The sequence below is a fragment of the Gadus morhua genome, chromosome 1 (assembly GCF_902167405.1).
Source record: "Gadus morhua chromosome 1, gadMor3.0, whole genome shotgun sequence".
Classification (NCBI taxonomy): domain Eukaryota; kingdom Metazoa; phylum Chordata; class Actinopteri; order Gadiformes; family Gadidae; genus Gadus; species Gadus morhua.
The window spans coordinates 8,344,973-8,370,305 of record NC_044048.1 but is presented as its reverse complement, the minus strand read 5'-3'; the positions used below and the strand labels follow the sequence as shown (position 1 = coordinate 8,370,305).

General features: G+C 43.9%; 3 protein-coding genes across 3 annotated transcripts; all 3 read left to right on the top strand.

Annotated features, from left to right (window-relative positions):
- Nucleotides 1-4,155: 4,155 nt before the first annotated feature.
- On the top strand, nt 4,156-15,343 carry nr1d4a (nuclear receptor subfamily 1, group D, member 4a). Its single transcript, XM_030361706.1, has 8 exons — nt 4,156-4,757; nt 8,869-9,171; nt 9,278-9,366; nt 9,727-9,871; nt 12,043-12,587; nt 12,751-12,936; nt 13,195-13,405; nt 13,962-15,343. Exons 1-8 carry the CDS (start codon nt 4,736-4,738, stop codon nt 14,156-14,158), a joined length of 1,698 nt encoding a protein of 565 aa, XP_030217566.1. The 5' UTR covers nt 4,156-4,735; the 3' UTR covers nt 14,159-15,343.
- Nucleotides 15,344-16,803: 1,460 nt separating this feature from the next.
- On the top strand, nt 16,804-19,560 carry mfsd5 (major facilitator superfamily domain containing 5). The gene is made up of 2 exons (XM_030373613.1): nt 16,804-16,956; nt 17,497-19,560. Exon 2 carries the CDS (start codon nt 17,584-17,586, stop codon nt 19,021-19,023), a length of 1,440 nt encoding a protein of 479 aa, XP_030229473.1. The 5' UTR covers nt 16,804-16,956; nt 17,497-17,583; the 3' UTR covers nt 19,024-19,560.
- Nucleotides 19,561-20,010: 450 nt separating this feature from the next.
- Nucleotides 20,011-24,813, top strand: LOC115556845 (protein lifeguard 2). The gene is made up of 12 exons (XM_030374271.1): nt 20,011-20,596; nt 21,385-21,472; nt 21,668-21,756; nt 21,904-21,968; nt 22,063-22,116; nt 22,213-22,263; nt 22,368-22,407; nt 22,618-22,655; nt 22,743-22,830; nt 22,960-23,055; nt 23,165-23,218; nt 23,305-24,813. Exons 1-12 carry the CDS (start codon nt 20,582-20,584, stop codon nt 23,452-23,454), a joined length of 828 nt encoding a protein of 275 aa, XP_030230131.1. The 5' UTR covers nt 20,011-20,581; the 3' UTR covers nt 23,455-24,813.
- Nucleotides 24,814-25,333: the final 520 nt, after the last annotated feature.

The window sequence follows — 25,333 nt, the reverse complement described above, 5'->3', positions numbered from 1 at the left end:
TGAGTGTATTTTGTGTATTTGTGCGCTTGTCTGTTTGCGCATTTGTGTGTATGCATATGCATTTGTAAGTGTGAGTGTGTGCGCATGTCTTTATTTGTGTGTGTGTGTGTGTGTTTGGGGGTGTGTGTGTGTGTGTGTGTGTGTGTGTGTGTGTGTGTGTGTGTGTGTGTGTGTGTGTGTGTGTGTGTGTGTGTGTGTGTGTGTGTGTGTGTGTGTGTGTGTGTGTGTACGTATGGCTAACAGGCCAGTAGGGGGGGGAATAGAAGGCGGCAGGTTTTAATCAGGAACAAGATGCCGGTAATGACATCACTATTTCCCCACATTCCCACTGATGTCATGTGACGTTCTGTGCCTTTCCAAGACGCAGGGGATGCATACAAACACACAGACACCTATACTGACACACACACAAACACATGCATACAAACCCCAACACACAAATATACACTTGCTTGTGCCTTCATAGTTGCAGAGTTGAGCACACATCCTGTGAAATGAAGGAGCCCATTCATTCAGGCCGGCCAAATGTGCTCATTTAGAGTCCAACCACCTTGAAGTCCAAACATACAGAGAGGAATAGTGGTCTGAGGGAAATGAGTGGCTCATAGCAAACTAGAACTGTGTGTTTGGGAGAGGAGGGATGGGAAGAGAGGGAAGGGGGAGGTAGCTAAACGCTACTCTAGCAACAACAAAGGAGCACAGTGCTGGAAATGAACTGCTAGGGTTGTTGTTATTTTTATTACAAATACATCCAAGTTACAGACGGGGTGACTATGAGAAAGAAAAAAAGAAAGAAAGAAAAGGAAACAAAGTGTACACACAATTGTGAATTCCTCAGATGCACTCTGAGGTGGTTGGCTTGCACGCCAACCAGCATTTGTGCCAGAATGCAATACTTTGCCAGAATCCAGAATAGGATATTTTGCCAGTATTCAGGATGGGATACTTTGCCAGTATTCAGTACGGTGTACTTTGCCAGTATCCAGTATGGGATACGTTTGCCAGTATCCAGACTGGGATACGTTTGCCGGTATCCAGTATGTGAGCACTTTTCCCCAACATGTGTGTCCAATGAAAGGTGAATGCTCTCCTGTCTATACTTTCTTCAGAATCAGCCATGATGTCACCATGAACCCTTGCTGAACCCACCTCTGTCAGAAAGCATTACTCCAGGGCTCTCTCTCATTTTGGGTCAACCTCTGCTTGCCTCACACTGGGCTCCAGCCTCTAGCTTTGCATGAATATATTCACCAAAACCACATTTCAATGACCCCCCCCGCCTCGTTTTATTCAAATAGTTATTTTGTTTGTCTCCAACTTTTTCCCTCTCTTTTCTCTCTCTTACAAATACACACACACACAGACACACACACACACACACACACACACACACACACACACACACACACACACACACACGCACACACACATACACACACATACACACACACACACACACACACACACACACACACACACACACACACACACACACACACACACACACACACACACACACACACACAGATCACAAGCATACGCACACATTGTATTTCTCTCTATCAGTCTGTCTGTCTGTCTCACTCTCTCTTTCTAAAGCAATGGCACACTATCTTCTCTGGCTAGCTTATAGTCTAATTGAATCACCAAAAGAACAACCAGCATGTTCTGATTAACAGAGACTTTGTTTAAGCAGCGGTTAAACTGAAATGACTTGAGGGCTACAGGGAGAGAAGAAACGGCCCAAAACTGAGAGGGGAGGAAGGGAGACGGAGAATGAGGAGAGTACGAGAGAGTGAGAGAGAGTGAGAGAGAGAGAGAGAGAGAGAGAGAGAGAGAGAGAGAGAGAGAGAGAGAGAGAGAACTAGGAAAGAGAGGGTGGTGGGGGCAGCAAGAAGGCAGCCAGAGAGCCACATATGGAAGTAATTCTGTAATTACTGCAAATCTGTGAGCTCAAAAGGAAAGGTCTTCTTTTCCACGACTTCTTCCATGCACATAAAACTGCCCTTGAGAGAAAGCTGGGCACTAACTAGCAGACGAGGAACGCTACATAAGTAGTATTTCTTTTTTTTTTATCAATAACCAAAACATTCAGGCAAAAGTTCTTGTGTTGTTATTTTTGGTAAGAAATGTCTTTCAAATAGCCTACCCTTTCTGTTCGTTTTTTTCCATAGCAGCGAGGCCTATTCTGATTTTATGTCTAATCGAAACAAAAGAGGGAGGCACCGCCTAGTAAAAACTTGTTTGATCCAACATTACTCATAACTGGCATCCCTTTATATAAAGAACTCCTTCAACAAGATGTGTTTTGCTGCGTTTGTGCCGCGGTGAGGAAGCGTGAGTGGAGGTGTGACAGACAGCGAGGGTGGGGAGGAGGATGAAGGGGATGATGACGGTCTTCTGAGCCGCAGGCCAGCGGAGCTATGCAGGTGTGTATGTTGGCAGTAACTTCTGTTCACTTGAATCCCCAAACAGTACCAGCAGCCTATAATCATCTCATACCCTGTAAAAACGTGTTCTAATGGTGTGTGCGTGAGGCCAACATGAGACATGATGCACGCAATGATTGACGCACGCAGTCTGCTGGATTCTTAATCAGTCATGACAGGAGATGATTTATGTTTAAGTAGGCTCCACAACCCTACCTTCTCGTCCCCTATTTGAATACGCCTCGGCTTATGTTTTCAGCAAGCACCTTCCAGAGACGTTTAGAAAACAACAGATTCGACTTAAATAAATCTTTCCATGCACAGTTCTACCCATGCCTCCTAGTATAATTGTTAAAACTTCCCGTTTACGGTTTAAGCAACCTAAGGCCTTTTTAAATTGATTTTGTCCGTGGCCAGTAACTACATCAGTGCTACATCACCACAACTAGGCTACAAGGGAACGAAACCCTTGCAAGAGATAAATGGCTCTCTCTAGCGGTAGAATGCAGAATTACAACACAATTTGATGCGCGGCATAAGTGAATATGCATTTCCATATTCAGTTAGTTAGTGTCCTTCAATGTGTTTTAAGTTCTCGTAATTCAGAACTGTATTTCAAAATAATAGGGGTTGTTCCGCTAGGCTACATAAAAATTCAACACACTTTCAGCCACAGCACGGATAACAAACTGCAGACTTTGCACTCTCCGGCCACTAGAGGGCAGCACGATGCGGTCAGAAAGAAAACGACCCTATTAGAGCAACAGCCAACACAATCTGATGAAGTTAGTATAGCACACGTCAAATTCGAATTTGAAGTATCAAAATATAAAATGAGGGTGCATAAGATGCATAGGCTAGACATGCGCAGGTCTGGGGTTTTTGGGTTGTTGTCGTTATTGTAGTTCAGTGTGCACTTAATGCATTCTCCCACAGGGGGGCGCTTTTCCCAAAGTATACGAAAACTTTTTCTAAACCGTCCAAAAGAGTTTTTTTTTTTAATTATGTCATATTTTAGATTGCATATAGGAAGAGTATTTAAAAAAGTCGGAATAATCAATCGAGTAAATACGTTTAGATTAAATGGATTGCTTTCGATTGGCGCATGCGCAGTATGATCTAGTGGTATCTTGCCATTCCTGCGATAGGGATTGGTCAGTGTTTACACTGATCCATGGCTCTGTCATGAACTATTCAGACAGCAACTAGTCACGGTGAGCCACGCCTGTTATGCATGTGCTCATCTATTCCCCTTATCACACACGCTGTGTTTTGCATAAAATGTGTGTCAGTAGGCCAGCCCTTTTTCTCGGCACATGCAGAGTACACATGTAGCCTATGGAAGGCATAGAACGCTCGAATAAGCGCATCAAACTCCTCGGCTGTAGAATCCATGTGAGGGGAGGAGTGTGTGTGTGTGTGTGTGTGTGTGTGTGTGTGTGTGTGTGTGTGTGTGTGTGTGTGTGTGTGTGTGTGTGTGTGTGTGTGTGTGTGTGTGTGTGTGTGTGTGTGTGTGTATGTGTGTGTGTGTGTGTGTGTGTGTGTGTGTGTGTGTGTGTGTGTGTGTGAGAGAGAGCGAGAGAGAAAGTGCGCGCGCGCGCGCGTGCGTGTGTGTGTGTGTTGGAGAGAGAGAGAGAGAGAGAGAGAGAGAGAGAGAGAGAGAGAGAGAGAGAGAGAGAGAGAGAGAGAGAGAGAGAGAGAGAGAGAGAGAGAGAGAGAGAGAGAGAGAGAGAGAGAGAGAGAGAGAGAGAGAGAGAGAGAGAGAGAGTCATTGAGAGCTGGTAAGAGATACAGAGAGTGAGCTTAATCTACCCAACAAACGGACACAACTGAAACTGATCGGGAGACAGGCGGTCACATTTCTTTACTCACCTGCGAACCTAATTGATGTTTGTTACAGTGTCACCGAGTCGGTGTCAGGCTTCTCACAATCATTAACGGACCTTCCAACACTTGTTTCTTGGAATTCATGAGACTCTGAATCTGTACTCTGGCTCGTCAAACACCACACCGTTCTGCTCGGACTGCACAAGTCAAGCGGTATCTTTATGGAGAACAAGCACTCAGCACATCTTCATGCGGACCTGAATACACCCAAGACAACACTTTGCATGCAGCTCTCCTCAAGGAACCTTGCTTTAACTGGACATTTATTTTCAACTATCATTAAGATTCGTGCGTTCTATGGAGCAGGTGTTATCGGAACAGGTGTGCCTTCCTCTCCTCACCTGGGTTAACACGACTTTGGCTGCACTCTATCACCATTGATCAACTTTTATCTTCACCTGAAGTCCTCAACAGAAGAGATGGATCACAGCCCTGGTAGTGGTACGTATTTTTTGTATTATTGTTGTTATTATCGAGATATTTTCACAATGTCTTGGAAAGAGGATTGTCTTGCAACCCAGTTTAATTGCAAATATGCCAAACACGTCACTGCAAGGCGCAATTCAAGATTTTTTTTTGTCTCATTGCTTTTAAATGTTTTATTTATTTTTCGGTTCATCCTGTGTTCACCATTCAGGTGTTGTGAGCTTCATTAAGGACATTTATGCAGTTAATTCAGCATAGAAGCGGTTTCATGCTATATATTGTCAAATAACTGAAGGCTATGAGTTATGTTAGACATAATATTGAGTGCAACTTTGTGTGTTAAGTTATGGCGGTAAATGTTTCTGAGGAACGATGATTCAGTTCCAATGCATGTGTTTGATGATCACGGAACATGTGCGTGAGGAATGACGATACTCAATTGAGTTGTGTTTATCAATCACAACTTGCATGACAACGGTCCAACATGTTGACCGGATCGATCCGTGGTTATAACGCGTGCGTAATGGAAGCGCAACGTGTCAGTGGTCAGTCAAACTTCCTGATCTCCCCATTGATAAAAATCTCACGTCGAGTCGGTTGTTATTCTAAGCCCGATATCTTTAGGAAAGGAACGACACTTGGATGATCACCAGGGCAATTAGACAAGTGGATAAGGTGTATGATTTAAGTGGCGGTAAGCGAGTGATTAAGTGCGAGGTTAAACGGGGTCATCGGTATGACCCTTGGGTCAGTCAGCCTATAGTACTGTAACAGTGATGTAATAGGGTCAGTCAGCCCGTGTTGTTGATCACGTTTTTGCATAACGAATAAAGCAATAGCTCTGGGCACATTCATAAGTGGGCCAGATTTAGGTCACGTGTCTTTGATGTGTACTGTGTGTACTGAGTTATTTGAAGCAACCCAAGAAGAAAATAACTGTGTAATCGGTGACAATCTATGCGCATGTCATATTTATTTTAGACCCTGCGCATTTACCCGATTCGCGGTCCGGTGGACCTCACGTCCCCGATGCGTGATGCTCTTCACTTCAAAGCCCCCCGCTGACGTCGAGTCCAAGTGTTCTCTACAGCAGAAGAATGCGCGGTATCTTCCATAGCAAACTGATAGTCAAGAGCCTCGTCACGTGGAATCACTCTCAGAGCCACGTGCTACGCGTGATTCCCAGGCCCGCCTCCCCTCCTCCCGCTCCTCTGCCCGACCCCCGCTGTGCCGGAAGGGGGAGCTTGGTCAGTGGGTCAGCAGTTTTATGTATCTCTCGTCACGTTTTCCCGCCTCATTCTCCTGTGTGATACGGGGCACGGGTTTGAATGATAGCCACATTGGTGTTTTTTTTAAAACCCACAAATCATAACACATACGATCATTGTGATCTGGACACTTTTTTCAGAGAGAGAACAGTTGAGGAAGAGGGGAGCTGCTCTTGTAGGCCGAGACCACACGCTGTGCTGAGCATATTCAGAACGAGTAGAAATTATATCCACTGCAATGCATTTGGCTTATCTGGAATGATTTTAATTGTGCGTGGCGGTTGCAGAGCTTGATGCAGCATCCATTTGAGGACACGGGAATGCTGTTATATCATGTTCCTTTGTGTTTGACCTACTTTCAAAATCTGGGAGTTAATGATCTCTGCACAATTGAAAAGAAGCATTTTTCATCACAGTACCAGTCTATAAAGTTACATATTATGGGATATAAAATAGTTACAAAAGTAGAAGCTGCCAGTATCGTGAGGACATAATTGCTACTTCTCGATTTCCCCTTGAAAACTAAGTCACTCGGAGTTAGTTGTTATTCTATGTGCGCTATCTTTTGGGAAACAACCAAACTTGGACCACAGCAATTGGACAAGTGGTTAAGAGTATACAAATGAACCACAAGGGCATGTACAATTTCATTTATCCCAAACTCTTAACAGTGTTTCATTCACTACATTTAGATTAAATAATGATTATAAAATAGTCCACCCATTATTTTGCCAATCATGCTGTGATGCAGGACTCCCATATTCATCATGCCATGGCAGGGCAAAGAACCATCTACCCTGTAGACTTCATCACGCAAGGATAAACCCACACTACGGCTAAAGCTCTGCTTGGCTTCCTCCAGTAGACCAGGGCAGGGGACCAAGAGGCAGGTGGATGAGGCCGGTAGAGGCTGGGTAGGGAGCTAGGTGGCTTTTATTCATGCCTGTGAAGTTCACCCTGCTCACGTTTCTCTGAATGCCTCGTCTGTAGCAGATTAGCGTCCGCACGAGTGGCTAGGAGCGCCACAGGCTTTCATAAGGCTGTCTGTGTTGACCTGGTTTCCTACATGCCTGAAGAGAGCGTGCAGCACAGGGTTTGACACACACAGCGCTCACTGCTGCATAGCACGCCACGGACAAAGCACTAAACCACCCCTGGCGTTAATATTAATGTCAATAACAGTCGGCCTGCCGGGCAGCAACGTGCCCTCAAGTGGAACTATTCATGAGTTTCATCACCTGCTGTTGGATGGAAGACAACCTATTCCCTCATGTTGTTGGTTTGTGTTCCTTCACATGCGTTGTGCAAACCACACAACATTGAACTGTGAGATTATAGATTTATAATTTATCGAGTTTATGGAACAGGGTCCGCGGAGGACATTCATAAATATCTACTGGGACAGCCATGACTGCATCTTGTAAACAAGGCCAGCTAAGGGTTGTCTCTATTGTGTGCGGCCTGGGTGGGTCAACACATCCAGCAACATGTGCCACTGCTGGCTGCAGTATTATCAAAACGGTTGGGCAAGCCAAGTACCTCGGGCAGCCAAGGACACTGACAGCAACATATTGAATGGAGCTGTAGGCTTCTCAATGTATATTTATTATGAATACAGTTTACCTTGTGGAGAAAATAAAGTAATGCAGTGGCAAGACATGGCTGAGGCCCTATAGGTCTATCAAAGAGCCTTATTCCATGGTAATGTGTTATCCAAACCAATGACATAGACCTACAGAGTGAGTCTTGTCTTCGCCCTTGCTAACAACGTGACTCAGTATTCCACTGCTGGCTGATGATGACACCCTGGGGAATTCGGCCCGTGCCACAGCATCCTCGGGGCGCGTCCCAAACTTTAATATCGTTGCATTTGTGGGTTGTGTGTGGGTTGGATAGTGGTCGTCACCGTATCCGAAAGTCCACGTGAGTCAGGTGTGGAGCGGTGAGCTGGGCACGAGGCCAGGGGAGCGGGGCTATTATTGGAGCGGCGGAGGAGGAGGCAGACACGTGAGGGAGGCCGTGTCTTGAACCACAAGTTAACGCATGACCGGAGTGTGGCGCACGACTCGGACATTAACCTCTGATGGGCACAATCAGTCAAAGGCATAGTCATAAGAATAACCTATATATGTTAAAATGACTGTAGTGCTAAATCGACGTCAGCATAAATACCGCATTAGCATGACGCAGTCCCTCATGCCAAATGAGCCCTGCTCTGTTGCTGAGCTACCGGCGGTATTTTTAGCGCTCTGAACTATATCCGCTCGAGCGCCCAATGATGTCTAGGCAGCGCTGCGTAATCCTATAGTTTAGCATTACTGTGGCGCTTTACCAGGGGGGCCCAGAGGTTGTGGCACATTACATCATAGCATGTCCAATGGAAAAGAATAAGTGGGAAATATCTGCCAAATGTAAAATGGACAATGAAAGGTATAAATGATACACACTAAGGTCAATAAGCTTTAAAGCTAAGTCTAACTAAACTTTACACTAACTAATGTTCCTGTATACACAAATTTGTATGAGAAACGTAATCCATCCCCGTGACATTATGTGAATGGGGGAGTGATGCTGTGGTTCCTTGACTATGGTAACCGGAAGGTTGCTAGTTCGATCCCGGAGTGTCGGGGTGTCACTGAGCAAGACACCTCACCAAGACTGCTCCCGATGAGCTGGCTGTCGCCCTGCGTGGTTGACACTCCCATTAGTGTGTGGATGTGTGCATGAATGAGTGAATGTGAGGAAATATTGTAAAAATTGCTTTGAGTTTTACAAAATTCAAAGCGTAAACCTTTTACTATTCTGGTTAGAATAGCGCTGTATAAATGCAGTCCATTTACCATTTCCATTTCCTTCAGCGGGTGGAGGAGTGATTCTGTATGCAGGCTCCTCAGACAGCTCGAGCCCCAGCCCTGGCAGCCCGTCCAGCGGGTACCAGACCCAGTCGCCCTCCTGCCAGTCCCAGCCCTCGTCTCCCGAGGTCGCCTTCACGGAGATCGGGGCGTTGAAGCAAAGGTCGTCGGGATGCACCCCCTCCTTATCGTCGCCCAAGCTGGTGTTCCAGTTCCCCGAGGTGTACGGGGGGCCCGCCACCCCTCAGCACACCTTCATACAACCCGTCACCGGCAAGAGGCCCAGCAGCTTCTCCGGAACGTTTACCAGTGAGTGACCTCCTTAGTTTTGTATCCTTCACATCACATGTTTGATGTTCTTTTTCTTCTAAATATCAGACGACTGACATGACCTGTCCTTTCAAACTTTTCACAGAGACTGGAGGGATGGTCTTGCTGTGCAAAGTGTGTGGGGATATCGCTTCTGGTTTCCATTATGGCGTGCACGCCTGTGAAGGCTGCAAGGTAATCCCCACCACCACCATCACATCACATTTTTGTAATTCAAAATGTCTGACTGATCTAATGTCCCCAATGTCCACCCTCTGCGATAGATGTCCTGAGCAAGATGCCAAACCCCCACAGTCTTAAAAATGACATGGCATGACACAAAAGTAATTGCCAAAGCCCCAAGTGTTCTTACAATATCCTTTAGTATACACTGTATACGTAAGAATGGGCGGCCTGGTTGGGAATCAAACCCCTAATACTGGCAGTGTGGTCACCCTGCCGTACCCATTGATCCACCCAGGACCAGTGTGAACTCTCCATATATAGCTCTGGCCGTGTGACTCCACTAACGCGGTCCTTCACGTCATTTCCCAGGGCTTCTTCCGTCGCAGCATCCAGCAGAACATCAACTACAAGATGTGCGTGAAGAACGAAAACTGTCTCATCATGCGCATGAACCGCAACCGCTGCCAGCACTGCCGCTTTAAGAAGTGCCTCTCCGTCGGCATGTCTCGAGACGGTGAGACACCTCTTGACACATTTTTTATAAGCAGGAGGGACATGCGGGCCACTCTGTCACCATGCCACAGTGATCCGATTAGCACAAGCAACGGGGAAATGTTGAACTCATTTATGGCACCTCTCGTAATGTAGGTCTCCGTAACGTGGGAGGCCTTTTGAGGTCATGGTGCCAGTGGCGCAGTCACCTGCTGCCGTACTGCGACCGCCGCGTCCTCCTCCCTGGACAGACTCCAGGGGGGTTTATGTGACTCCCTATCAAACCCCCGAACGCCTCGCTTTGGGAAGTTTCACAACGTCTTTCCTTCGTCCTTTGCGGTTATCTCTCCTCCACGCTGTCTCCTCAGGCTCGGTACATCCCCTGCGCCGTCGTCTGCAGTGCCATGTTCTCCTCACCTTCCCCCCGCCTCCCCACACCTCCTTCCCAGACAGTGATTTATGAGAGGAGGAGGCGCCGAATCCCCGAAGCCATCCGTCATCCAGAAAAACTGCAGCAAACACAGATATTATTTTAGGAAATTGGAACAGGGTCAACTTGATTACTTTGCTTATGCCCTTACAGCATCTTACCGCAATTAACTGTGGATACAGAAACAATTAGGAGGAGAAGAAAAAAAACATATGCATACACAAACAAGGAGTTAGTAAGCAGAATCACATCGCCCTGTTTCTAGCCCTGACTCCAGAACATTGATTGATCATCTATCATCATAGATTAAGAAAGGCATCCAGCCGGGTTGGCCCAGAAAAACCGTGCCGAATTGGGCCTATAGCATACTACACCATGACCTACTTGTTTTCATCTCATTGTGTGTCTACTTCTCTGTACTCTTAAATGTTCTACAAAAAGTCTAGTCTATCAAGGAGGTTATTATTTATATATATATATTAGATTGTTTGCTCCACACTTTTGGTGCACAAAGAACTTGAGGCAGCCAGCAGAATAGGGACGCAGAGCACAGCTGGTATGAGATTAAACATGAACCTGGTGCACCTGAGGATTCGTGAAAGAATCATGAACCACAACCTAGAAACCCCTTTCACAATGTTGTAGTCATTGCGTTAACAGGAAAACCACATATAACGGCCTGGAGCCCACATTAAATGAACACCCTAATTTCACAAAAGGCTGTGTGTGCATTTGCTTCACACACAGCCTTTTGCCTCACACTCTAGACAAGTATTGAAACTACTCTGGTAACAGGAAGCTAAGTGTGCCACTATGCCAACTGGCACACTGGCACAGTTGGGAACCCATTTCATGTGAAAGCTACAGCTTTGATGCCTTTTAATCTAAAGTTATGAGGAAAATTGCATGTCATGGAAGCTTCTCCTGTGGAAAATTAGCAACGCATTGTTAAAGCATTTGTTAGTGAATACATTAGATGATCCATTGTCCCATGTGCTGACGAATAAATTCAAATTTAGCCTACTACTTCAGCCTACTGTTTCCATTAGATTCCTCAGTTTAAAGTCCTTATTCAACACTACAATCCCAACATTGATTTATAACTTGTACTTGTTCTTATATTTGCCAATTCTATTTGGTCCAAGTTAAGATAAGGTACAACTTCTTTAATCCCAGGAGACCAAATTCACAATACAGCAGCAGTCTGCACCCCTCTCCCAAACTCACCTAACTAGCAACATCCTCAGCAATATAAGCCCTCCTCCTCCTCAGTGCTCTTCCCTCTATCCCCTCTACTCATCCATTCTAACACACTCTTTCTCATCCTGTGCTTTTGCAGAGTCCGAACTCTCTTGCTCCCTTTCCTGGATCTTGGTGCATGCAATTGCAGGCTCCTGGTGCCCCACTGGCCTACTTACAAACATAGGGAGGCAGTGGGAGAGGGAGAAAGAAGTTGATAGAGAAAAGGCTGAGGCTGATGCTGGCATAAGGACCTATAAATAACTGCTCCAGCTGATGGCTGCTCAGGGAGAGTGGGGAGGGGGGGGGGGGATGAAAGTACAGTTAGGTAGAAGCAAGTGTACAGCTTAACACTTGCTGATACTTCTCTGGATCCATCGATATTTAAAGAAATTCCAACAATGCTTCATGCATTCTAGGTGAATTTGTGTGTTAGTTAAACGCATTATACATAGTGTTAGCATCCATGTTGTGTGTTGGACAGCAGTACTGATTCTGTGCTCCTTGGTTCTCTCTGTCCCTAGCTGTCCGTTTCGGCCGTATCCCCAAGAGAGAGAAGCAGCGTCTCCTAGATGAGATGCAGAGCTACATGAACAGCCTGAATGAGTCCGCCACCATGGACATGGACCCTCCCCCAGCGGGGGACAGGACCCCCAGCCCCAGAGACTGCAGCTCTAAAGAGGCCATCGGGGCAATCTCCAGAGCGTACCGGGACATCTTCACCACCACGGGCCAGGGGAGACCCGCCAAGAGGGCCAACATGTCCACCAACAGCAACCTATCCCCCGTTCCTCAGGAAGCTAAATACCCCCGGGTCTCCTCCTCCCATCGGAGCTGCACACTGGGTTACCAGTCTTTCCCCATCGCTTGCCCCCCCACTAACGACAACAGCCAATCAACATTCTCCATTGTGGACCACGATCGATATAACTCAACAGTGTCACCCAACCTGCATCAATGTGAGTCCACCACCCAAAGCGACAACCCTGTCAATCACAACCACCTCCCAGCAGCAGCCCCTACTCAACACTCCTGCCCGTGGAAGTTGGCGCAAGGATCTAAAGTTCTTGTAAGTGTAACGGACAATTTATCCCCAATTAATACTTGTATCTTATAACCATGTACAGTATTTTTCTGATGTTAAGACTACACATAAGCGATCAACACAATCTCAACAAATTGAGGGAATTGAGCTGAAGGTTGAGTGTATTTTCTTTTGTTTTTCCACAAAGGCCTGTCCGCTGAATGCGTACCCTGTACCAGGGCCCGAGTGCACCAGCCAGCAGGTCTGGGAGTCTTTCTCCCGCGGTTTCACTCCTGCTGTCAAAGAGGTTGTAGAGTTTGCCAAGGGTATCCCAGGGTTTCAAGAGCTCAGCCAACAAGACCAAGTCATGCTGCTAAAATCAGGCACCTTCCAGGTAATTCACATGACCTGATGTTATTTATGATGGCTGCTATAGAGGATCTCGACTCGGACCTTATTTTGTTTGTCAACCTGATTTTCTGGTAATGTGTGTGTTCTATCTTGTACAACAAATTGCGTCTTAGAGGACATTTAAGTTTAAGTCATATAAAAGGATTGACTACGGTTATTAATTACTTGTTTTTACAACTGCTGGGGAACCATTTCTCCAGTATTGTTGATTGATGAACCTGCTGTTGTGTGTTGTGACCAGGTCCTCATGGTGAGGTTCTGTACATTGTTCAACGCTGAGGAGCGCACCCTGACCTTCCTGAACGGCCAGACATACCCGCTGGCCACCCTCCGCGCCCTGGGGATGGGCTCCCTGCTGGACGCCATGTTTGAGTTCAGCGAGAAGCTGGGCTCTCTGGGGCTGGAGCCCGACGAGATGGCTCTGTTCATGGCCGTGGTCCTGGTGTCTGCAGGTGAGAGCCACGTCACACCTCAAACATGTTAACTATTGTGTTCTCTATATAATATGAGGATAAATTATTAGTTATGGAGTGACGCAAGAACGCAGGACGAGACGTTGATATCCATTTTAACTAATTTACTAGCACCAGAACAATGTTACAAGTTGCACTCAACAGCTGCTGAAGAGCGCCCCCTAATGCATGGGAATAACAATACAACTATCCATTCCAAACATAACATTACCTCTCAACTTAAGAGAGGTAATAAGGTTGTTAACATAACCATGGTCTCTTCAGCAATACCATTGGAACGGAAACAAGCAATAGCATTACTATGAATTAGAACATTGTTAATCTTTACTACAGAACAATCTCTGCCGCTTGGTGTCGTTAGGGTTAGGGTGTTTGAAGTCAATGTTGCCTTATAACGGTCAGGTGCTTTATGGATACACTGCAGTTGACCGTGTTGTTTAGAAGTCAAATACGGAGCCCGAGATGTTGTGTGTTCCCGGTCCCATTATTAAAGTTGTGTATGTGTGTGTGTGTGTGTGTGGCGGCTTCCCTTCAGACCGCTCGGGCATCTCGGACCCCGGCGCGGTGGAGCAGCTCCAGGAGGGTCTGATCCGTGCCCTGCGCTCCCTCATCGCCCGCCGTCACCCAGGGGACGGCGGCCTCTTCCCCAAGCTGCTGCTGCGCCTGCCCGACCTGCGCACCCTCAACAACCTGCACTCAGACAAACTGCTGGCCTTCCACATTGACCCCTGAGCGGCCCGCTTCCGCACAATGCACCGTCACACACACACACACACACACACACACACATGGATACAGGAGTCGCTCACTTACACACGTGGTATATATACGCATGACCGATCGTCCTAGACTCTTCGTCCGTACCTCTGGAGCTCCTTGGAAGAAGAAGAGATCGACGAAGAGGAGGAAAGCGATGAATCTATGGAGGTTCCTCAGAATAACGCACTGACGCACACTGCAAGGTCCCCTGGAGGATATTGTACTACGCCGTGAATCAATGCAATGGGAAAATTCATTTTAGACAGATTTATACCCCAATTTCCAGTTAAAAACAGACACTTCACTTAAGTAATTAAGTGACTCCTTATTGCTATACATCACCAGACCATCGTTAAGCTGCCTGTTTAGGTCATGATTTAGAGGGACCATTAAAATACATATTTTCATTTTTTGTGATTAACGATGGAAACCTGTAAATAATTAATAGATTTAGTTGATATATTAAGGGCATTGCCATTATTTCACTAAACATAACATACGTACTAGTATTTGACAGAATCACATCACTTCACACCAATATACGATATGATTCCTTTTATATTTGACAAAAGAACTTCCATTTCAAAACTTACTTTATGCTATGCACTGTTAAGAACTTCACATTTCAATCATGTTAACTCTTATTTCACCAAGAGTTGTATCAATATTATTGTATTGCAACTGAAATCACAAGCTATATAAGATGCTCAATGCATGATGGATTTTTATGTATTTCACTAGATTCGTTCCTGTAAATATGTAACTCTAACGTCTTTATATACATTGAAAATAACTTGACATGGCACTGCTGTACATAAAGGATTGTGTATTGGAAAATGTTGAGTATGTGGCCTCAGTAAGCTCAGAGCGTCTTCATGCTGTTAGCTTATCAGCTAGCATAATACACAAGATCACCAGCATTCACTCTACATGAAACCTTCCCTCTGCCCCCAATGTTTGTCATACAAACACAAATATATTTTTTAGAGGTTAAGGGAGGATGCATAGTCTCTCACTGCTTGCACGTCATGACTACAATTGTTTGGACACATGTTGTGCATTTGTAAATCTTCCTGCATAGAATTGATATAAAGATGTTACTATGTATATTTTGTCTTCCTTTTGTCTATTCAATCAAATTAAAGAAAATAAAAAATGTGTTATTGTATTATTCTTTATTGATTAAGTTCTAGATCAATTAGTAGGAGATAACAATTATGTATGTATTAAAATATGGCGTGACATGTTTCATGGTACAGATTTACTGATAAATATGCAAGGCCAATCAATGCATTAAGGTAATTGAGTGTGCCCCTCCGTTGGCAAAATCAAAGCGTGCCGAGAGAAAAGCTAAGCTTCACCGGTAAAGGATCAGGTCTGTCTGATAATGTAGGCACATCTAAACAACTAGGCTTAAAACTGTTGGGTATTTATACAAAAGGGTGGCAGGAAGGACAGCTTCCTGAAAGAAGCACTGGTGGTGCCAATAAGGAAGCTGGGAAAAGATCCAACAGTAGGCTGCCGATTAATTACAGACCAATAGCCTCAACATCTCGGGGAAGATAATGGAACGCATGCTGGCAGATTGACATACTTTATTTTGTAGGTAATTAACTCATGTCACAGCTTCAAAGTGTTTTCGGAAAGGACTGGGAACAATTGATCCTGTGATATCCCTTGAGCCTGAAATAAAGAAGGCCCGGGGAATAAAGAGTCCATCCTGGCTGTTTCCTTTGATATTGAGAAGGACAACGATATGATGTGCTGTGAATATAACTTGATAGGCTCGGTGTTGAATTTTCAATTGCAAAGATGTTCTTGTTTGATGACAGATTCAAATGAGGGTAGGAATGGCACACACCAGAAATGTATTGCTGTAGTTCAAATGTAGATATTTAAGATTCCTTTATGTGTCTCCAGTCAATCAGGCAAGATCTGTTGAAACTTTACAATCACTGTTCAGAATCCCAAGGATGGGCAAAGTAGCTATGTTTATATGGGTTCCACTGCATTTAGGAGTTTGTGAAAAGGAAAGAGATGATAAATATGCAAAGGATGCAACCAAAGTAGACCAGACGGATGTAAACCGACATCAGTTGAGCAGAAAACAAAAGTTTAATGAAGAGAAAGAATAAAAGTGGCAGAGCACATGAGATGAAGAAGTTCAGGGACAACATTTTTATAACATCCAAGAGGAGGTTGGAAAACAGGGGATGTAGGGTGGTAAAGGAAGGAGTAAGGAAGGATGAGAATCAAGCATACAAGATTAAATAATACATTATTTATTTTAAAGAAGCCTGCAAACGGGATTCAAAATGGACAGTGTTAGGGTCAGAGAGAGGAACATTGAAGCACTGAGAAGTGAAGGTGTACAAATCGGTTTAAAATTAGGGCTTTAATTTAGTTTTTCAAATCGTTTCTACAGAAAACAAACTGATCTATCGAATTTAAATTATAGCGACGGTCAGTTCGTTTTTGATCTGTTTGTAAGTTCTTGTTTTTTTAGTATCAAGGATTACTACTCCTGTTCATACGGTGGCAGTACTGAAATAGTTTTGTTCCCTGCCAAAAAAACAAATACGAAGAAGAGGTGGGGCCGGAGAGGAGGAGGAGCAGATGCGCCCCCTGTTGGTCAATCCACGATGAACCCGGAAATAAAACGTCGTTTTGAAAACCAGTGTAGGAAACGCTGATGACTGTCATTTGTGATGTTTTGCAAGGATCTGTCATAGTGCTCCTGCAGACATATTGGAAGACTACTAATCGAAATGGTAAGCTGATTGTTTTTCTAAACAAAAGCACAGTTTTGAGGCTGGAATTCCGAGTTTAAATAACCAGAGCTGTGAGTGGGAGGCAGCTGATCCTCGTACACTTTCTACGATATGTCATCATACTGTTTAATTCAGGCCAAACGCATTGGTTATCATTTGGACCATTCCTTCGTAGTTGTTGGTTACTTGTTTGTTTATAACTACACCATTTTTGGTGGGATTATATAGTTCTGTCGGTAAGATCCGGGTCCGTGTCGTTCTCCTTGACAACGTGTTTTGTTTACTCAACCGACCCTGTTCATGTTGACTGCTCCTCCTGGCTGAGTGTCGAGGTGTCCCTTAGCAAGACATCCCTTAGCAAGACATCTAAGCATGGTGCAAGGCGACATGCATTGCTGTAACTACGCCGTCGGTTTGTGAATGTGTGTATGAATGGGTGAATGTTGGGCACTATTGTATAGCGCTTTGAGTGGCCACTGGTTAGAAAAACTGCGTGTAAATGAAGACCATTTGCCATGTTTTTATTTTGTCTCCTCACAGGATCTGGGACATTGCTAGAAGGTGCGCTGAAGATACAGCAGTATAACAATATAGTTAACAGAGAGTTTGTGCACAACGTCAAACACTATGTGGCTCACGGTGTACCTCGCAGTCATTCTCTTGCTCGCGTTGTGTGTGTTCCTGGAGATCACTGCACGGCGTCTGATCCCTCCACAGCCAGCCTCCACGGCGGTAGCAAACCCAGCCTTCCGCAAGTTCCAGACCCTCTTCCTGCGGGCCTACCTGCTGGCCCTGTGGGCAGACTGGCTGCAGGGCCCGTACCTCTATAAACTGTACCGCCACTACAGCTTCCTGGAGTCTCAAATAGCCATTCTGTATGTGTGTGGCTTGGGCGCCTGCATTCTGTTTGCTCCGTTTGCTAGTTGGTTGCCTCAAGCCCTGGGCCGCAGACGGTCGTGCCTGCTCTTCTGCGTCACTTACTCAGCCTGTTGTCTCACCAAACTCTCCAGGGATTACTTTGTTCTGATCATCGGCCGTGTCCTCGGAGGGCTGTCCACGTCGTTGCTCTCCACCACGTTCGAGGCCTGGTACGTCCACCGGCACACAGAGGTCCATGATTTCCCCAAGGAGTGGATTCCCATCACCTTCGCCAAAGCGGCCACCTGGAACCACGTGTTGGCGGTGGGAGCCGGGCTGGTCGCCAACCTGCTGGCTGAGTGGCTCCACCTGGGCCCCGTGGCCCCCTTCATCCTCGCCGTTCCCTGCCTGGGGGCGTGTGGGTGGGTGGTGCTCACCGACTGGGGCAAAGAGGAATCAGAAGGATCCCCTGAGGGAGACAAACAAAGACCTCTCCTTGGCCCGTCGGCATACCCTGTCCAAGCCTCTGCGGGGGCCAGGTTCTGGCAAAGCTGCCAGGAGGGCCTGCGCTGCCTGCTGTCTGACAGGAGAGTAATGTTGCTTGGTGCGGTGCAGGCTCTGTTTGAAAGTGTGCTGTACATCTTTGTCTTCCTCTGGACCCCAGTGCTGGACCCCCATGACCCTCCTCTGGGGATAGTGTTTTCCTGCTTGATGGCCTCCAGCATGGCGGGCTCCTTGCTGTACCGCCTGGCCACCTCCTCGCGCTACCACCTCCAGCCCAGCCACCTGCTGTGCCTGGCCGTGCTCATGGCCTTCTTCTCCTTCTTCATGCTGACCTTCTCCACCGCCCCGGGACAAGCCCGACCCTTCGAGTCTCTCATCGCCTTTGTGTTGCTGGAGCTGGCATGCGGACTCTACTTTCCCGCGGTCAGCTTCCTCCAGGCCAGGGTGATCCCGGAGGAGAAGCGAGCCGGGGTATTGGCGTGGTTCAGGCTCCCGCTGCACCTGCTGGCCTGCCTGGGGCTGCTGGCCCTCCACGGGGAGGTCTCTGGGACCGGAGGGGGTGAGGGAGGCAGTGGGACCAGACACATGTTTGGGGGCTGTGCGGTGATGATGATGGCCGCTCTGCTGGCCATGGTCAGTCTTTTCACCCTGGGCAAGAATGACACTGAGCTGAGGCTGGAAGGAAGCAGAGATGACGGGGAGTAACATCAATAACAACAACAACATAAAATTGCTGCAGACTACATGAACATTCAAGCTTTTTGTATTGCCAAAGACCAATTCAGATATACAGAAGTTATTGTTGTCTTGAAGTTAATAATGTCCCTGTGTAATGTTTGATAAACAAATTTCTTAACAATAAGGATTATTTTTAGCTATACTAGAACATGTCTTTTTGGGTCCGAACAATGATGCTGACAACAGTATGCAATGAACATATTGAAGAACATTCCCTTCTATAATTTGCATCGGCTTGAAATGATGTGAATCAGTTCCTGTGTTATACCTGTGTGTGTGTGTGTGTGTGTGTGTGTGTGTGTGTGTGTGTGTGTGTGTGTGTGTGTGTGTGTGTGTGTGTGTGTGTGTGTGTGTGTGTGTGTGTGTGTGTGTGTGTGTGTGTGTGTGTGAGAAAAAAGATTGTCAAAAGCCTAGCATTTATTTGATTGATTTATTATCAATCATTTTGTCACCAATCTTTATGCTGATGAATATCTGTTTCATAAAGTGCATACGGATTTTTCATATTTTTCATCATTTTTCTATCTTGATGTATTATGAAGAGAATGTAGGCTTCGATACTACAAACCAACACAACTATTAAAACCTTGAGGGAAACCGTTTTTAAGTTAATAGTAGATCAAAAGTAGCAATTGGTCAAAAAATGGTTACTTTAATTATATAGGGTTAGGGTTGGACTTAGGGCTAACCCTAGCCTGGAATTGAGGTTACGGGTTAGCGCTTGCTTTGCGTAGTCAACTCATCGTCATAGTCAGTGCGTACATTTACGCACTGATATGCGTAAATGTTGTTGAACAATTTTGCCTCAGTGAACCAGATGCATGTGGGAGCCCATGTTTTATTGGCATTGCCAGAGCAATTCGCCTGGCGTACCTGCAATTCCAATAAAACATGGGCTCCCACATGCGTCTGGTTCACTGAGGCAATTGTTCAACAACATTTGCGCATATCGGTGCGTAAATGTACGAACTGACTATGACGATGAGTTGACTACGCAAAGCAAGCGCTAATAATTTAGTGCAAAATATACAACGTATATTTCATTCATCAATTAAATGTATCATTACAGTTCTAATGTACAATAAGAGAAAAATTCCATCACATTTGTAGATTGATGGCTAGGAAACCATCCCCTTCATTATGTACTGGATGCAGACGATGATGCTTCTATATTTCTAGTCTATTCCAGTCTTACCCTGCTCCGTTCCACTCTACGCGCTGTGGACCATGCAACGTCACCCCCCCCCCCCCCCCCTTTTGCTTCATCAGTGGTACAGTCCAGGGGCTTCAGCCTATACGCAGCATCTCTAGATGATGCTAGAATCTGCCTGAGCGTGCAACGGAGGGGGTTTTCTGCAAGAGTATTAAGTACGCAGCTCTTGGATTGCAGTGCTCTATCAGAAGAGCTCCAGGCCAGTCAAAGTGACATTATTGTATCTCTTCAAACTTACTTACTGCTAAGAAAGGTGATATTAGAGATTGATCTTGTATTAATTGAGCAGCTGCAGAAACACGCAAGGCAATCATGACGCATGGCAAGGTAAGGAGAACCTTACAGTTGTTGGTGATGATCTTTCATTTGACTTTCAACGCTAATGTTCGAGAAATTTAAGATAACGCATTCATGTTGAGGGGTAATATAACAATTAATGTCTGTGATTGTTCCTTCATGTTCAATTTATCGTGATAAGGGGAAAGGTAATATTGAACTATTATGGTCTGTCATGCTCATCGATCAACTTGGTAGCAGGGTGGTTTATTTATTTATCTATGTCATGTCAACACTTATTATGTCATTTATAAATTTATCATATTTTTTATTAAAAGGCTGCTCAGAAAAGCCTGTTCAGTGTTTTTTTAGGCAACAGTAATTTTGGTGTTTGACGTCAAGCTAGTATTGTGATCCTTACGAAGTGCGTCACAGGGCAAGAATTGTCAATGCTTTATTGCCATGACAACCCAAGTGTTTTTGTGTCGTGTAGAAATCGATAGGGTCTCACTCACCCCGTCTTCATCAGTTTCACGGCATTCCCTTCTCCACTTTATAAAAGGGCACATTAATCAGCCATCAATTAAACTTGTATAAGCATAAGTTAATGCAGTTATAAGCATTAACCATCCTTTAATTAACAGTTAACTGTTGGTCTATTATTAATTTACTTATTCAGTTTAATTATTAAGGAAGAAATGTATGAGACACAGTGAAGCTGTTTTAGTTTAAAACAATCAGGCAACTCCAGACAGTATTGTTCAAATGAAAAACAGCTACCTTTTTTTTAAAAGACACGTTTTACACAGGTAAAGTTTACTGTTTATTTTTTCTAATAGCTTTTACTTGCTAACAAGACTACCAATGGTACCTCCACCGGAGAGGGCCAAGTCAAAGCTCCTCCCACTTATGAAGAAGCAACTGCTGGTATGATTAATCATTTTTAACATTGATATTATAATTTCCACCTTATATCTATTAATCCAATTTAGATATGGAATGTAATACGGTTCCCAATAATTCCTTACTTTTTACAACGTGACACATTTGACACCTGGCCTGGTCCACAATTTTTAAAAGTACAAATGTATGTACCAATGTACGTCTCCACACCTATTGTAGGAAGCAGCAGCCCTTGCTACAGTGATGGGGAGAGGCTCACAGAGTTCACCTGGGAAGACAAGAACATCAGGAGGGTGTTTATCCGAAAGGTATGTGGGGCAGATGTCCCTTTACCTGGGCTAGCTCATGCACACACATTATGTGGACCATAATTAAATGTTAATGAAATATATATTCAGTACATTTGTGAAATATTATTAAAAATGTGTATTCATAGTTTTCCTTTCAATGTTTAGGTGTATTCCATATTGATGATTCAACTGTTTGTCACTATGGCTGTTGTTGCTATCTTCACCTTCTGGTGAGCATTCTTGAATATCAAAATAACTAATTTTTCACGCAAATAGCGAGATGGGATTATTTGCAAACATATGTGTTTGTTTTTGTTCTTTCAGTGAACCAATAAGAATCTACATCCAATCAAACCCAGGCTGGTATTGGGCTTCTTAGTAAGTAACACACAATAAACGACTTGTTGTAGCCTACTCTAGGAATTAGGACTAATGTCTAAATTTGTTTGCTGTTTTATTTATTTATTTAAACAGTGCTGTCTTCTTTGTCACATACCTGACTCTCTCCTGCTGTTCTGCGCCCCGGTAAGTTCAACATTATCCTGGTTAACTTGATAAAAGTCTATCAAATGGTAATTGCCTAAAATAAATGTATATACAATCTCTCCTGTCCTACACAAATTCTACAGGAGACTGTTTCCATGGAACCTGATTCTTTTAGCACTCTTTGTAAGTAAAACACGATGTACATGCGTTGCCAAACCCTTTTCACAAAATGTCATGGAGGTTATAAGGTGTATTTAGAGTGGAACATGTCAATTTATTATGTGGTTTATAAAGTATGTAATGTATGATCTGTATTCATATGTATTTGACTTGGAATCAGTAAAACAACTTATACCTTGATAACTTTTTCTGTCAATCTTTTTCCTGTCGCAGACCCTTTCACTCACTTACATGACAGCAATGTTGTCAAGGTACGTTAAACATTAACTATTTAAAATGATTGACCGTTTTCAATGCTTTCCATTACTTCCACTATATTGTCCTTTCCCTTTCACCAGCTTCTACAACACCAAGTCTGTGGTGTTGTGTCTGGGCATTACAGGCGTAGTTTGCCTCTTGGTGACAATCTTTAGCTTCCAAACCAAGGTAAACAACATTTTAAAATACACTATGACTATGCTTGTTTCTCTGCTCATCATGGATCAAGGATAACAATCGAGCTGTTAGAAAGTAATGGATTGGATTGCCTTTGTTTTTTTTCCCTCTCCCCTCCAGTACGACGTGACTTCCTGCGGGGGGGCCCTCTTCATCTTCAGCATGGTCATGTTCACCTCTGGGCTGGTCATGGCATTCGTCCTCCCCTATCACTATGTGAGTGCAACAACTTCATCAATACACCACAATCAGTTAGGATTTGCATCAATGGAAACGCAGAGGTGTATTAAATGAATAATCTGTTCCAACTAATAACCTTTTTTAGGTTCCATGGTTGGATTGTCTTTATGCTGTTCTGGGAGCTATACTGTTTACTATGGTAGGTGTGAGCACACACACATAGATATCCAGTTTAGACTTGAACAAAGATGTCTATGATTTATTCTGCTTTATTTTCGCTTTCAGTTCTTGGCGTTTGACACCCAGCTGCTGATGGGGAACAAACGCTACGCCATGAGTCCGGAGGAGTATGTCTTCGCCACTCTCTGTATCTACCTAGATATCATCTACATATTTTCCTTCTTCCTCCAGATTTTTGGGACAAAAAGAGAGTAATATTGTCTACCTACACATACATCGATGAACAACAGACATACATCTACTTTTCTGATGCATAACAGCTTCTTGTTATACATCAATATACTTCTGAAAGTGTACAAAGTAAGCAGCGTTAAAATCTCATAAAATAGGAAAATAATTAAAACTTGATGTGATAATGTTGCAACCTAAACTAATGGTTGTTGTAGTTTATTGCGTTGTGTATTACGAATCCCTTGTACATGTGACCAGCATCAACCCCTCAGAACTTGAATCCTTCTCTAGCATGATATGAAACCAGGTCATTGTTTGTGGTTCAGTTCATACCACTCTTAACACAACACATTCTATAGTCTTCTCCCATAAGGCATGAATTGTAAGGTAGATACAACACATGTTCATGTCAATACTATGTCAGTGGTTGTCAAAGCTATGCAAGATGTTTATCTGTGATGCACAAAGCAATATGCATGAATATTACCCCAATGCATTCATCCTTTCACACGAACATTGATGTTTTGCTGTACAAAGGCACACATGTTGATCGTGAAAATCGTAAATCTAGAGACATTGAGTGTTCTCCAAGCTTAATTTGATTATCGTGTTAGTGGAATATTAGAAAACAACACTGGGTTTTGTATAGCTAACCTTATTTCCAATAATATAAACGTATGTGTTCAACGTGGAATAACTTAACATAAAAAAGGGTCACTCCAGACATGATGTGGGAGTCATTAGCTTGTTATGCACTTTATCTTGCACTTTGAGTGATGCTTTGAGTGTTGCTTAAATATATCCTTGTTCCTATGTTAAAAAATAACTTGTGAAACATTTGAGGAGTTCTTTGAACTTTAATTTAAATCTATACGAAGAGGTTATTGCTTCATTCTTTAGTCTCATGAGCGTTTTTTATCCTTTTGCAGGGGTCAATTCTGAAAGGGGATTAAAAGTGCCAAACAGATCAGTATTTTTGATGATGCCTTGCATTTAAGAATGAGAACGACGCTATATTTGATGAGATCCATATTTATTTTTTATATTAAAGCATCGATGTAAAAAAAACAAGTTATTCTGTTTATGATTTTGGAATGAATTTGTCTCAAATGACCGACGTGGCCTAGTCTTTATTTGGGGTTTGTGTGTATGTGGTTGTATGTGTGTGTGTTACAGCGCCTGCCTTTCACCAATTCATTTTTGAGTAACTTAAAGGTTAATTCCCCGTTTGTTACATTGGGGCAAATAAAAGACTACTACAATAGAAATCGAGTGTTAACTACAAGGGCATTTATTTTAAACGAACAAAACTTAAAATGCAATAAAACCAATTACTTTAGGCCTATTGTGTTATTGGGATATGTGTCTCTTACCGTATATTTTTATGAAGTATATTTCAAAACAAAAACTACAATACTACTATAACTACTACTACTTACTAACTATTACCGTACTTTTACAGTTGATACTTTACACTACACTTTACTACACCTCATTACTTATTACCACTGTCTTGAGTATCTATTATTATTAGGCTACTTACTTTATTTTAATTATTTTTACTTCTTTTTTTACATGGTCATGTTTTTACTTCTTAATCTTTAGATACATAATCTTATATTGTTGAAGCTATGTGGCTGTTGAGGAACCAAGCCTAATAATTTAACTCTTGTGCACTTGTACAATAAGATGTAATAAAAGTAATTCTGATTCTGACTCTAATAAGCTTGTACCTGCCGATATAAATGCTATATACGTGTTCGAAGCGTTTGCAGTATTCACAATTGCATGTATGTATGATTGACAATCTCAATAGTGGATCAATGGCTCTGTTCCAATTCCAAATATGAGTAGTTCTTTCTCTCGAGCCTCTTGTTTAGAGTTCTCTCTCTCGAGCCCTTCG

Excerpts from the sequence above, each read along its gene's own strand:
- nr1d4a (XM_030361706.1), top strand. The coding sequence starts at position 4,736 with ATGGATCACAGCCCTGGTAGTG. Across the intron at positions 9,367-9,726 it reads ACGCCTGTGAAGGCTGCAAG|GGCTTCTTCCGTCGCAGCAT; the intron begins GTAATCCCCACC and ends GTCATTTCCCAG. Across the intron at positions 12,588-12,750 it reads CGCAAGGATCTAAAGTTCTT|GCCTGTCCGCTGAATGCGTA; the intron begins GTAAGTGTAACG and ends TTTTCCACAAAG.
- mfsd5 (XM_030373613.1), top strand. The coding sequence starts at position 17,584 with ATGTGGCTCACGGTGTACCTCGCAGTCATTCTCTTGCTCGCGTTGTGT.
- LOC115556845 (XM_030374271.1), top strand. Across the intron at positions 22,831-22,959 it reads TCTTTAGCTTCCAAACCAAG|TACGACGTGACTTCCTGCGG; the intron begins GTAAACAACATT and ends TCTCCCCTCCAG. Across the intron at positions 23,219-23,304 it reads GAGCTATACTGTTTACTATG|TTCTTGGCGTTTGACACCCA; the intron begins GTAGGTGTGAGC and ends TTTCGCTTTCAG.